The sequence below is a fragment of the Anguilla rostrata genome, chromosome 3, assembly GCF_018555375.3.
Source record: "Anguilla rostrata isolate EN2019 chromosome 3, ASM1855537v3, whole genome shotgun sequence".
NCBI classification, from domain to species: Eukaryota; Metazoa; Chordata; class Actinopteri; order Anguilliformes; family Anguillidae; genus Anguilla; species Anguilla rostrata.
The window spans coordinates 6,077,749-6,092,864 of record NC_057935.1 but is presented as its reverse complement, the minus strand read 5'-3'; the positions used below and the strand labels follow the sequence as shown (position 1 = coordinate 6,092,864).

General features: G+C 50.7%; 1 protein-coding gene across 1 annotated transcript; it reads left to right on the top strand.

Moving 5' to 3' along the window:
- The first annotated feature begins 139 nt into the window (after positions 1–139).
- On the top strand, positions 140–13,830 carry LOC135249985 (E3 ubiquitin-protein ligase pellino homolog 3-like). The gene is given in 8 exon segments (XM_064325735.1): positions 140–221; positions 7,982–8,182; positions 9,535–9,664; positions 10,122–10,223; positions 10,545–10,602; positions 10,605–10,771; positions 11,905–12,093; positions 13,217–13,830. Coding segments are annotated over 7 exon segments (1,410 nt in total). The 5' UTR covers positions 140–221; positions 7,982–8,009; the 3' UTR covers positions 13,808–13,830.
- Positions 13,831–15,116: the final 1,286 nt, after the last annotated feature.

Below are 15,116 nucleotides of genomic sequence, written 5' to 3'. Positions count from 1 at the left end.
AGTCAATTATGACTTGAGGTTTCCTAAACTTAAGTGAAGTAAGTTTTACACGACTGGCAGACGTAATGTAGAATTTCTTAGCAGTTTGAAAATTTTTTGAAATCTTTTTCTTTTTTTGGGGGGGGGGGGGGGATTCTGAAAAATCAGGAAACAACATCATCAGCGTTACTCAGCGGGGGCCAATCGTCTGTGACAGTGACGCGTGGGTTGAGCTGGAATGGGTGAGTCAGCGAAGCTGCTCCGTAGGCGGAGGAGCTGAAGTTTACTGGACTGCCCACGTGCACGCGCTCCGAGGGTCCCAGGTGGAGGTGGGGGTGCAGCGGGCGGCTGTGCGCGGGAAGGTTTCGTAATAATAGCGGAAGGACGAGAAATTTGCTCGTTTTCCTCCACTTCCTGTTCGCTTTTAACCAGGGGAGAGTGTCGCAATGCGAGCGTTGACTTGCGTAGTTATAGCTCAGTTTCCCATTTAAGATTTTGAAAGGTCCAAGTCAGGTGGACATTAGAACAAAGCTTGGGAGTGATGGGCTTGAAAGTTCTGTGTCTGAGACTTAAAAGTTCAGGGGAAAGGTCAATGAATGAAGTCTAAGACAAGACTGTTTGTGTTATCTTTATCTGAGAATATGCATGAGGGGAACATTCATTTGTCTAAAAGACAAATGATGAAAGATATATTTTCATATGCACCTATAAGTACAGTATGACTGCATTTACTCTCCAGTCTACCAGTTATGTGCACAGTAAGATATCAAGTGTTAATTCAATGCTAAATTGAATCTATATGTGTCCGGTAGGGATCACATGTACTCCCGTTAGAGCGAAACTTTGCCTGTGATTTAACACCGAACAGTTCACTGTGCTCACTATTTACGTGCAAGGCCTAAAGCTGTTCAAAAGAGACAGGACTACAGAGTGTACCTTTTGAAAAGGCTTCTTGTCTATTCATTGAGGGGCAAGAAGTGTACCTCCTGATTGTATTTGCATGACTCCCGAAGGGAGTCTTTTTTCTGCTTTGAGAAATCGGATCCTAGCTTTCATGTGGGTTCAGAATGGGACTCATGCAGATCCTTTTGTATTTGTTGTGTTTTGTTATGGTCTGTGTCGCTTGAGCAAAAAATTTCCCATCCTTGTGCAAAGATAACATACATTAGTCTTGGATTGGTGCTTGAATAATGAGGAAAATTGCTTCAACCACTTATTCCTGGCCGAGGTCATGGGGGAGGGGGCTGGTGCCTATCCCAGCATGCATTGGGTAGGAAGCAGGAATACATCTTGGACAGGTCACCAATCCATCGCAGGACACACACACTGTTCACTCATACCTACAGGCAATTTAGACTCTCCAATTAGTCTAGCCTGCATGTCTTTGGGCTGTGGGAGGAATCCGGAGTACCCGGGGGAAACCCATGTGGACACGGGGAGAACCTGCACACCCAACGCAGAAAAGATTGGAGCTGAGGACCTTCTTGTTGTGAGTCGACAGTGCTATCCATTGCACCACTGTGCGACCCTAATGAGGTGGTTCCTTGTCATTTCTCACATCCAAAAGAAAGAGATGGGAAGGCACTCTTTGGTCAGAAGTTAACAGCAGGTAGAATTTTGTACATGAACGTGACCGTAGAGTGAACACCTTCAGGTTAAATTTAAACTACCTTCCTAAGCACAAACTCATTTCCTCATGATCAACGGGACCAATGATGCCACCAAAAACTGCCTCGTTACAAGTTGGGATGTTAAAGATTTGCTATTAACCGTCACTGTCGGGAGGGGGAGGGGGAGAACGCAGAAAACAGAATGCTTTGTTTTGAACAGGAAGCAGTTCCTGTACGAGGAAGAGGGTCAGAAAGGTGCACTTCCGGGGTAGAATGCCAAAAAGGGCCAAAGAAGGAATGGAGGACGTCAGAAGTGACGTTCAGATATCGGCTATTATTTAACTGCTATATAGTAATGAATCGTTGTAGAATATCGCCTCCTATTTTCAGGTTAGTTCACCTCACACTGAACTCTGCAGCGGAGGAGAGTGCCGCCGCAGCCATGTAGATTTATGCTAATTCCGGATGGGGGGGGGACGACAGAGAGATGTAATAATTATAGTAATTAATTGTTTTACTGCAGCAAATGTCTTGTTCCTGTCTGATGTACCATGGAGTGCGGTGTGCCCGTGTAGTGCAGTGCAGTCGAGAGAAGGGTACTGTGGTGTAATAATGTAGTTTTACTTACTGTAATGCTGGGCGATGTAGTTTATGAAGTGTCATTATATGGAGAGAGATCTCATGCTTTCCCCTCAGGTGCTTGTACTTACTGCTGCGCAGAGCTCTGTTGAATCTCATTTTTTCTCTGTTTATACTCCCTCTGTTCGGGCGGTCTTTTTTTCCCTTCATAACCTTATTTTAAAAATGATCCGTTATCTTCACTAGCATGCTACTGTATAGCATGCAAACCGATCGCCGCCAAGTCTGATGTAGGCTCTGTTTGTGCGGTTATGCTAGCATGTTTCTTTTGACCTCATTAAAACACTGTCCCCAAATAACTGCCATTTCCACGTCAGTGGTGCTGGAATTGTATTGAGTGAATGCCCCTCTTCCTCAAAATTGGCAGTGGATGAATCTGTGCCAGTAATTCATAAATTTTGATCACTTCGATTGATTGATTGATTGATTGATTGATGGGTTGGTTCACGTTTGTGGATGATGTCCATATTCAGCCTCCTCACGCACGCACCCAGCCGGGTTCTGCTATGCCCCATCACGCCGTCTCTGTCCACCTCTCCACACCCTGCAGCCCTGAGGACCAAGGCCTGTCTCAGCCTCACCGAAACGCGAATGCCGTTCCCCTCATTTTTCATCAGGCTCCGAAATTAGATTCCCGTCCGCCTGCGTTTCTCAGCGATGGCTCGAGCCGCCCGCTGGCTTTGAGGTAGACGGGGCAAATCCGACCAAAATAAATAAATAAATAAATAAATCGGAAAAGAAATTAAAGGTGAATATGATGTGGTTTCCGACGTCTTGAGGTGTTTTTGTTAGGGTAGCACAATCCCGCAAAATGGTAGAAATGCATCTTCTGTGTCCAGTGGCGGTAAAGGGCGGGAAGCAGGGGTTGATGGGAAGGGAGCGTAGAGTAAAGTAATGGACTGTCTCTCCGGGTGGTGGGGTGATTAAATGGCTTGTCATCCCTTCTCCCACATTCACACTGGACCAGCGAGGCCAGACTAGGCCCGTGGACACTGACTATTCATTGCTGACCTACGCTGGCACAGGAAGATTACCCATTCTACTGCAAGGCTGGAAAGCAGTCATTGAAACACAACGCAGCCTGTTCTTCACTAGTATCCCCTATAGTCGCAGCTTTCTTAATATTTCGTAAACTGTTGAGTATTTTAATGGTTCAAATAAGTAATGGCTCCTGAGATACTGTTCCATGAGGAGCCAGAAAGATGACAGGGCCAATGTGACTTTGTGCCCAATGACAGCATGCATGTCTTCAACCACTGAGGTCACATGACATCCAGCATTGATATTGTCAATCACTGGGGTCACATGACCTCCACTGGGATGATTGACAGCAGGCAGCTCGCCCTCGCCCAGCCCTTTAACCAGGTGCGTGCTGATTAATCCCATGATGCACTACGCCATGGCGCACGCGAGCATCCTGCGCTCAGCCGCGTACGAAAGGGGATACCGTGGCGAAAGTCTGCTTTTAAATCGGCCCCAAGGCACCAAGCTGCCAAATGAAGACGTTTAATGCAACTTCTGCTGATAGATATGCTTCTTATTATACCACAGGCAGACTGCCAGTCTCGTATCCCTGACCGAGCATGTGAGGGGAGGGGTATTTGTAAGGAGATGGCGGAGGGTCTGAGTATATCCCCAAAACGGTTAGAGCCTCCCGTGCATTTTCTGAATGGGCAGGGCTGCCTTTGCCTGGTTCTCGATACCCCGGACCTTTGGCCTGATTTTTCTGTTGCGTTTGAAATTTTGTGACGGGGACAAAAATGTGCACGCTGCCCGGTACGTCAGGAGTAATCTGTGCCGGAATGTTGCCGCGGACACAGCCTCGATGGGTCAACTCTTACCGAAATGGAACATGATACTATACACAGCACTGCGCATTCTGTGAAAATATTATCTGGTGTGATATACGGCAAAAATGCAATGGATGGGTGACCTGTCCAGGGTTTATTCCTGTCTCTCACCCAGTGAATGCTGGGATAGGCTCCAACCCCCTGCAACCCCAGAACAAGAATAAGCGGGTTAAATAATGGATGGATGATGGATGGATGGATATTGCAATAACTTAATGTGGCAATGATTTGTATATTTGTTTAAATATATTGTGGCGTGTTGCAGTACATCGGTAGGATATTTCCCAGCATGTTTTCAAATGTGTTGCCTGGGGAGAGTTTCACAGACCTGTTTTAAGTTTCGTGCAAACTGGGTCTGGTCCAGTGGTCCCAGTGCTTCCCACGTATTCCAGTCACTAGACCACATCCTGGGCAGGATGTGCACAGGTTCCTGCTCTGCAATGGGGGACGTACTCAAACTCCCAACACTGGACTGCTGTTACGTGTATCACTAGGGAAGAGATGTAGGGCAGAGGTTTTGCTTTAAACAAAAGAGAGTCGTGCCCAATATTCAGAGCACTGTCTGCAGCTCATGCAGGAAGTCCATTGTTTGATTGCCTGTTCAAAGTTCACCATTTGAATATCATTTGAATGTTATGCTTTGGAAAATCTCAGAGAGAGAGAGAGAGAGAGCAAAAGAGAGAGAGAGAGAGAGTCACCAAAACATTTTCATTTGTTACAGGAGAAATCTATGCGGGTGATTCTTTGTCTCACACATATCTACATATGTATAAAGAAGGGACCCACGTGGACAGTCTCTCTCTCTCTCACACACACACACACACACACACACACACACACACACAAACAACCACACGTAAACACACACACACACACAAACAACCACACGTAAACACACACACACACAAACAAATACATGCAGACCATTGCACACACCCTCCGGTGGGAAGGCAGAGAGAAGGCATGTAGAGAGTGATGAAGAAAAGGAGGAGAGGAGAGGTGTGAAAAAAGGAGAGAGGCCAGAGCAGCAGGCAGAAAACAGGAAACGGTGGAGAGATGTTACATCCGGTGCTGAACAATTACGTTCAGTATTTCACAGGTTTTACTTTCATTATTGTGTATCTCTCCATCTCTCTGTGCTCTCTCACTCCCTCCCTCCCTCCTCTCCCTCCCTCTTCTCTCACTCCCTCTCCCTCTCTCGCTCGCTCTCTCTCTCTCTCTCTCTCCGCCTCGCCTCCCCCTGGTTGATTAGAAAGTGCCAGGCACAGAGCAAGTGATCCATCACCCTGTCAAACGCTTGCACATGCGCACACACACATGCGCGCGCAGACACACATGGGCATATGCATGCACACACACATGCACACCCAGAGACACACAGGCATATGCATGCATACACACACACACACACGGTGATGCACACATGCCCGCACATACACATGCACACACGCACACAAACACACTCACGCACATACACATGCACACACACATGCACACACACACAGATTCAGACACACAGGTGCAGACATGCACACAAGTAGACACACCATGCACATGCGCACACACACATATAGACACACAGATGCTCAAATGCACACATATAGACACACACACACACACAAGCACACGCCCCTAACACACGTGATCTCCTTATATTGACTTCCTCTCTTTGTCTCTTTGTCCTGCTCTGGCTGGCTCTTTGGCGGCTTCACACTCTTCCACCCCCCCACCCCCCACACACACACCCCCCTCCCTTTGTGTCTGTTCCCCTCTTCTCCACCTTCCTTTGTTTTCTCCTTTCCTCACCTCCCCCTACTCTCTTTCTCCTCCTCATCCCCCTCTTATCCCCAAGCCGCCATGCCTTCTGTCCCCTCCCTTCCCTCTCTCCCTCCCTCCCTCCCCCACACGCTGCCCCTGTGTTCTCCATTACAGCATAACACATCCCCGATAACTGACATCTGATGGAGTCCATTTGTTCTCTATACTCATTCGTTTAATAATCAGAGACTGGAAGGATGGTACCTGATAGTGATTAATAATGGAATAAGCTTGGCTGGTTAATGCAGAATGTAGACCACATTATATGCACATATATTTACACTGTATTCATGAGAGAGATGGATTTTGATTGCAGTATATAGCATGATGTGTGTACATGTATATTATATATTCAAACCAATATTCATATGCAAATACTTCAAAATTAAGTCTTTGGTCTGGTCTGTAATTCAGTTTAGTGATTTCTGTAAGTTAACTGTCTGTCTGTTGTCGTGCACATAGAGACAATATGTAGATATGCATTTGCAAGCATTTTACAGTAAGTTGTGCGCTAACGTTGTTCGCGTACTTTCTTTAGCTCTGACACGTCGGTTAACACACCAGTGTATTTTCTCGGCACCGTTTGTGTGATCGTCAAAGCCTCGGTAAATAATCTGTGGCAGCGAAAGTGAAATCCGCTCCTTCGGCAGCACGTGCCGAAACTAAATCTCACCCACTTTTTAAAAATTAATTTTAGTGTTTTACATCAAATATTGGCCGAGGGCCCCTGCATGTGTCACTGCCCACACGGCCACATATCTGGGGAGTTAGCTTTTATTAGCATTTCTAAATATTAAACGCACGCGTTTCTCTCTCTCTCTCTCTCTCTCTCTCTCTCTCTCTCTCATGGCTGCGTCCTCTAAAAAAAAATGAAAAGCTTGAAACGTGAATTTATTACGAGTTTATTAGGTTTGAGTTTTGAAATGAAATCAGCCCTTCGCCCTCGGGATGAACCGCAGCACGTTCTGCTGCTCTGGATTCACAGTGGGCTAATGACCCCAGAATTCATCGGCTTTTTGGGGGTTCCCGCCTTTGTGGTGACAGGCAGATGTGGCCGTTGAAAAGCTTCTTTCAGCTCCTTTTTCCCCCCCTACAGCCCTCCAGGATTACAGTACATATTTAATATTCTGCATTACACACAGAGTATATTCGTCAAGGAAAGGGATTCATTTTCCCAGATGAAATGGGAGGCTATGTGTTACAGTAGCTCTCTGCTCACACTGTGTTTGTTGGGGTTAGGACGGAGTCCAGGCAGGAAATCGTTTCAGTTTGCTTTGCTGAGAAGCAAACCACCCCTCCAGTGTGATGTAGGCTAATCTCACGGTCCGGTTTTTTGATTCCTCGAAATGACCACTGCCAAAGCCTTTGGAGAAGAGAAAATCACTAAAAGCTGAAATTTACGTCGCGGCAAGCGTCTAACGTGTGTGTGGGCTGGCCCTGATTCTTATTGGAAAATCGCAAATACCAACGTGGCATTTCCTAACGAGACGCACTGTAAAGTCAATCGGTTGCCTAGTGATCCCCTTTTAATATTATGGGCTTGCCTGGAATAGGCCTCTGCGGCAACAGATCATTTTGGAAGTCAGATTAGTGCAAATGCACATTAGCAGAGCATAGAGCAACCGTGTGACTGAAGCAAGTGAGCGTGGTGTGGGTGAGCCCTAATTCTCTAATTCTCTAGTCTCAGTATGGGTTTCCTTCCCTCTCTGACTCTTGCGCTACGTTTATCTTTTTCTCATACTCTTTTCTCTCTCTCTCTTTCTCTGGTTGGGCATCAGTTTTTGGGGGGTGGGGTGGATAGGGGTCGGTTTTTTTGGGTTTGTAAATAGATGGTTGGCATTGGTTTTAATTTCAATAAAGGAACATCAAAAGTCAAAAGTCTCTTCCTTTCTCTGTCTCTTCCCCTCCCTCTTTCCATCTCTCCCTCGCTCTCTCATACCTTCTCTCCCTTTCTCTCCCCCCTGTCTGTCTCTCACCCTCTCCCCCCTCTCCCTCTCTCCCCCATCCCCCCCTCTCTCTCCCCCTCCTCCCCCTCTCTCTCCCTTGCTCCCCTCCCCCCTCTCCCCTCCCCCCCCCCCCCCCCAGCTGTGTGCCTGTGTCCCGGCCGCTGGGCATGGTTTTGGAGGGAAGCACGGAGGCCCTGTGTCCCCCCTCGTCTCTGGAGCTGCGCCCCTCTTGCAACAAGAGCCAGCACTCCTCCCCCGTGTGCCCGAGCCCGCAGTCCCAGGACGGCCTCTGCCCCGGGGAGAAGGAGCCCGTGGTGTACGGGGAGCTCATCGTTTTGGGGTGAGTCGGGCCCTCCCGCGGGGGGCCTTTCAGCCCGGGGATTTGGGGTCACTGTCAATCACAGTCACGCTCGCTGTGGCCCGGGACCCCAACCTGGACTTCATGACCATATAAGGGTCGCCCCCCCCCCTTTTTCCCCCTGGCTCCATTTAATACAACATGGCGGCACAAACACTGCACTTCCCTGGCATCAGAACACTTTTCCCAAGCTTTTCTTTCCCGGAATGGCAGGCACGTGGACGGACACATGGGCCGAACAGGGATGTTAGGAATTTGCCCTGGAATTTCCAATTCCCGGTGGAAATTCCCAGTGAGATTTCAATGGGGGAGGGGGGAGGGGGGGGGGCCTTGACGGTTCACAGCCAGAAATATTCTGTGTACTTTCACTTTCTGACCCCCCTGGAACTGGATCTGGCCAGTCTAACACAGGACGGCAGTCCATTATAACAGCTACTCAACTGGGTTTGTAACCCAGGGGTTGCTGGTTCCATTCCCAGGTGGGGGCACTGCTGAGCCACCCTTGAGCACGGCACTTAACCCAAAATGGCTCAGTAAAATATCCGACTGCATAAATGGATATTATGCAAAAATGTAACCTTTGTAAATCGCTCTGGATAAGCCTGCCTGCTGAATGGCTGCAATGTAAATGCGATGTAAAATGTGGTTGATAGCCATCAGGCCAACAGAAGGGTAATATTTACAGCTGAGAGACAGTGTGCTGGTGACAGACCAAAGGGGCCAAGACCGGCCTTCCGTTTTGAAGCTCACTTCCTGGTCTTCCTCCATGTGCTGATTTTTAAAATATTCTGTGGACTATTCAGGCCATTCAGAGATGGTTTGTGTCACTCAGGCGGGGGGGGACTGATGACAGACAGAGAAAGGGTGAAGTGTGTGGGTAATTGTAAGATGGAAGTGTACTGTGGACAGACAGACAGACAGAGGGGTGAAGTGTGTGGGTAATTGTAAGATTGAAGTGTACTCTGGACAGATAGACAAGCAGACAGACAGACAGACAGAGGGGTGAAGTGTGTGGGTAATTGAACAGTAAATGCTCACTCTGGACAGATGGACAAGCAGACAGACAGACAGACAGAGGGGTGAAGTGTGTGGGTAATTGTAAGATGGAAGTGTACTGTGGACAGATAGACAAGCAGACAGACAGACAGACAGAGGGGTGAAGTGTGTGGGTAATTGAACAGTAAATGCTCACTCTGGACAGATGGACAAGCAGACAGACAGACAGACAGACAGACAGAGGGGTGAGGTGTGTGGGTAATTGTGCAGTGAAAGCTCACCCTGGTCAGACGGACACAGGGACTGTGAGGTGGACACGGTGTCTCTGTGCTCCTCAGGTACAACGGCTCGTTGGCCAATGGGGACAAAGGGCGGCGGAGGAGCCGCCTGGCGTTGCACAGGAGGCCCAAAGCCAACGGAGTCAAGCCCGACGTCATCCACAACATCTCGACCCCCCTGGTGTCCAAGGTCAGAGGTCACGCCTTCAAGAGCACCCTGGCTTTTTTCAAAAAAAAAAAAAAAACTTTTTATATATATCAATATTTAACTTTTTCAGCTTAACGTGCAGATGCGCTTGAAGCTTGAGATGAGACCTGAATTCTTTGGAATTAAAAAAAAAATGGACAAATTATTTGATGTAGTGACCAAATAGCCGGGCTATTTTCAGAGGCTGATGCTATCAATCTCCTGTAGCCTGTAGCTCATTAGCGTCCCTCTGTAGCTGGGCCTCAGAATGTGTCATTAAATGCAAGCTCAGGGGTTCACTTGGTGCAGCTCATCAATGAATGTCTGGCCCAAAATAAAAGATGCTTCCTTTGCTTAGAGCCCCAGCCAAGTCAATCACAATTTGAACATGAGTACATCACAGTCTCTGATTTTGTGTGTGTGTGTGTGTGTGTGTGTGTGTGTGCGTGTATGTTGACAGGCCCTAAGCAACAAAAGCCAGCACAGCATCTCCTACACCCTCTCCAGGAGTCACTCAGTTATTGTGGAGTATACACATGATACCAACACAGATATGTTCCAGGTGAGCTTCACACGCTTTCTCGTCGCACACACACACACACACACGCACAGACACACACACACTGTCACACACACACACACACACACACACACACACACACACACACACACAGACACACACACTGTCACACACACACACACACACACACACACACTTTCTCGTGCACACACAGACACACGCACACACAGACACACACACTGTCACACACACACACACACACTCATACACACACATGCAGCACAGACACGATGATTCAGATTACGCGGCGCGTGGATGCCGTCTGTCCCTCCACCCTGTCCGTCTGTCCCCCCCCCCCCACAGATCGGCCGCTCCACGGAGAGCATGATCGACTTCGTGGTGACGGACACGTCCCCCAGCGCGGGGGGGGCCACGGGGGCGGGGGCGGGGGCGGGGGCGGCGAGGGGGGCCAGTCGGCGCAGAGCACCATCTCCCGCTACGCCTGTCGCATCCTGTGCGAGCGCGCCCCCCCCTACACCGCGCGCATCTACGCCGCCGGCTTCGACTCCTCCAAGAACATCTTCCTGGGGGTGAGTGGCCCTGAAAGGGGGGGGGAGGGGGGGGGGTCCGTACACTCTCAGAAAAACAGCTACGAAAACAGGCCTGAGAGGCACAGACACTGGCCACCGGGGTGGGACCCTGTGGGTGCATTTAACTGTACCCCCAAGCCAGCAACGACCGGGCTCTATACGGTGCAACCGGACTTGATACGGTGTGACCAACCGTCATGTTACACTGCCCCCCCACCCAAATAGCCGTACAGCACATGCCCTGCAGTAGGCCTGCTTCCCCATGTAACTGGCACACGTGCCACGCCCTGGCACCAACAGCTTGTTCCGGTGGCATCCGTATGACAAAGGGAAGATAAAGATAGACGTGTAGATCCCTCCTTCACAATAAAGAGAAAGGAGGAGTAAGTTGCGCTCACTCGCACCCAAACTCTGAAGGTGTAGGTAGCGCCTGTCTCAGGTGACCAGGATCAGACGGGGGTCAGTTAGACTCAGGTTTTGGGGGTCGAGGGGCTTCTGTTATTCATCATAGCGCTCATTAAAGCTCTTCATTAGCCTGTCAAATCCGCTGGTTTTGTGTTGTAAAAAATCACAAAAAAAAATTATTGTTGCTTCTAAGAACTGGAAATGCCTGCAAAACCAGTTGCAGACCATAACAGTGGGAGATGGAAATAAATTAAAACTTCCTAAGTACCTGTGCGCATGTGTGTGCATGTATATGCATGTATGCACGTATTTATAGGTATGAACAGGGAGGGGTGTGTGTGTGTGTGTGTGTGTGTGTGTAAGAATGAAACTTAAATGTATGCAAGAGGGAGGAAAGATTGCGTAAACTCCGTATTGGCTGCCAGTCACACACTTGTCATAACGAGTCTTTTCGTTTTTGCGGTAGACAGTAAAACTGGTTAAAGCAGGAACTCACTGAACACTAGCACAGGATGTCCCAACCCATGGGTACATCCAGGGGTGAATTTATTCCATCGGAAATTTTCAGGGAAATTAACATGCATTTGGTGTGCTGAAAATAAAGAATAGAGTGGACCTTTCCTGCTTTTCTCACTCTCCCCCGTCTTTGTTGCACGTGTGTGTGTGTGTGTGTGTGTGTGTGTGCGTGTGCACGCGTTCACCTGTGTGGTTGTGGGCGGGTCCATCAGGAGCGGGCGGCCAAATGGCGGACGTCCGACGGCTTGATGGACGGGCTGACCACCAATGGGGTGCTGGTGATGCACCCGGCGGGGGAGTTCGTGTCGGAGCCGGCGCCAGGTCTGTGGCGGGAGATTTCGGTGTGCGGGAACGTCTACGCCCTGCGCGAGACGCGGTCCGCCCAGCAGCGAGGGAAGCTGGTAAGAGGGGACGGGGGGATGGCGGGAAGGGGGGGGGTGGTTGCCAGGTCCGCGCCTCAGGGAGACAAGAGAGAAACCTCCGCCAAAAACTCATCAGCGCGTCCGAAACCTCATTTCCGAACGGCCCTCTGGCTGCTCTGAAACAGATTTCAAAACAAATGCGCAGTGACCAGAGTCGATGGAGGCAGGGTGAAGCTAGATGAGAACAAGATCAAATAACTGCGAAATCTTGGGGGTGTTTTACCTATTTTACCTAGAAGTGGGGAGGTCTGAGGAAGGAGGGGGGGGGGGGGTGGCGGGGTGGCTTCGGGGCTGAAGGGCCTGTCCTGTTAAGTCAATCTGGTATCTTATTCTTAAATGAAATCATGATTGGGGGGAGAGTAAATAAGTCCAAATAAGGGATAAGACTGGGTAGGCGTTCTGATAGAGCCACCTAGTGGTCACAGGCGGGACTAATGGTTTTTCCCTGCCACAACAACAAAGGCTTCAGCATCAGCTAGTGATGGGGAAACAGAAAGGATGCTGGGAAACAGATGAATCATTCTAGATCAGTGCTTAACCAGCATTACTCAACCTAGCGTAGTTCTAACGGCAGGCTCCACCGCTGCCTCTTCCTCCTCAGCCCTCCCTCTCTCCACTCCTCCCTTCAGTAGCATCAGCTCCCCTTTACTCTGTTTCCAGAACCTTCCCATGTCATAAAATAGGGCAGTTGTCTGGTCTGTTACATGTACTGGGTTCCCTCCTTGCTGTTTTAATAAAGGGGTATCAAAGGTCAAAGGTCAAATGTTTGATGCCCTTTCTCCATGCAGTACCATCAGGCCCTTCTTCTCCCGTTTCCAGAACCTTCCCATCTTACAATATGGGAATCGTCTGTTGCATTTACTGGGTTCCCTGCTTCCTGTTTTAATAAAGGGGTATCAAAGGTCAAAGGTCAAATGTTTGATGCCCTTTCTCTCTGCAGTAGCATCAGGCCCCCTTTTCCTCCAATGTCGTTTCCAGAACCTTCCCATGTTGTAAATATGGCGTTGCGTGTAATGGGTTCTACCCTAAAAGGAGGGCCAAAGGTGAAAGGTCTCCCTCTCATGTGGGTCCCCCTCTGTACCCCCCTCCCCCCCCTCCCCAGGTGGAGAACGAGTCCAACGCGCTGCAGGACGGCTCGCTGATCGACCTGTGCGGGGCGACGCTGCTGTGGCGGACGCCGGCGGGCCTGCGGCGCACGCCCACGCTGAAGCAGCTGGAGTCGCTGCGGCAGGAGCTGAACGCGGCGCGGCCGCAGTGCCCCGTGGGCCTGAACACGCTGGCCTTCCCCAGCCTGGCGCAGCGCCCCACCGGCGTGGACAAGAAGCAGCCCTGGGTCTACGTCAACTGCGGCCACGTGCACGGCTACCACAACTGGGGCTTCCGCCGGGACAGGGCGCCGGGGACGTCCCCGGCCGCCACGGGCGACAGGGAGTGCCCCATGTGCCGGCGGGTGGGGCCCTACGTCCCGCTCTGGCTGGGCTGCGAGGGGGGGCTCTACCTGGACGCGGGGGCCCCCACGCACGCCTTCTGCCCCTGCGGCCACGTGTGCTCGGAAAAGACAGTGCGGGGGTGGAGCCAGATCCCGCTGCCGCACGGCACGCACGCCTTCCACGCCGCCTGCCCCTTCTGCGGCACCTGGCTGACCGGGGAGATGGGCTACATCAAACTCATCTTCCAGGGGCCGCTGGACTGAGGGGGTGGGGGGGGGTGTGTCTGTGTGTGTGTGTGGGGGTGGGGGTATGGGCTACATCAAACTCATCTTCCAGGGGCCGCTGGACTGAGGGGGAGGGGGGGTGGTTGTGTGTGTGTGTGTGTGGTGGGGGGTATGGGCTACATGAAACTCATCTTCCAGGGGCCGCTGGACTGAGGGGGGGGGGGAGTGGTGTGTGTGTGTGTGTGTCTGTGTGGGGGGGGGGGCAGATGGCAAATGGGGAAAGCTGGACTGAAGGGGAGGGTGGGTGTTTCTGTGTGTGTGTGTGTGTGTGTGCATGGAGGGGGGAGATTGGCTACGTCGAACTCATCTTTCGGGGTCGCTGGACTGAGGGGGGAGGGGGAGGGGGGAGGGAGGAGGGGAGTGGGCAGGGTAGGGCAGGGAAGGGGGGCCAGGAGAAGGAAGTGGGTGTTGTGTGTGTGTGTGTGTGTGTGTATGGGGATGGGGATGTCGGTGGATGAGGGGTGGTGTTGATGCTGAAGATGAATTGGTGGGGTTTGTGGGTGGGGGGAGGGGGGTGAGGGTGGGTGGGTGGGTAGGGGTTGTAAATAAAAAAAGAAAATTGGGAAAACAAAATGAAGCCACTGGGCGTTTCTTCTTGGGGGGGGGGTCTCTGTTTTAGGTATAAAAACTGGGTCAGTCAGTCATATGGGCGTCTGGTTATAGCACTGGCACTTTGAAGGAATTCTAACCTACCTTTTGTTTATTTGCTTGCTCGAGCATCATTGGCCAGGGTCACCGGGCACGTTTGTACTCGCAGAGCTGGTTTTCAGCTTCTCGCTCAGGGGCGTGAAATCCTTTGCCTCACGGGGGTTCGTACGGGTTCGAATCCGGGCCAGACGCCCGCCGTGACCCGTGCCGGTCGGCGTTAAACGCGGCCGACAAGCCGTGAGGATTTGGCGCACCTCCGAAGCGTCACTTTAAAGGTCCTAAACGCGCCACAGCCTCACGTGACTCCCAAGAAGGAAATGACCCCGGGCCGGCCCGTGGCATAAACGCCCTATGCGGTTGTTTAGGGCCACGACTGCCAGGGGGGGCCCTGAACATGACCACAACGGGGGGGGGGGAACGATCCATGTTTATCTAAGGTAAATAACGTTATTTTCGTAAGTACATTATTAATCCCCTATCGCGAACTAGCGGTATACATTTTGAATGCCCCATCACCCCCCCCCACCCCCTGCTGGACAGACTCCAACAACCCTAACCCAAACCCACAGATTAGTTTAAGGCCACCAAAGTCCTAGGGCCAGCACCGAAATGACCAGATGAGCGTGCTCTGAAGGTGACC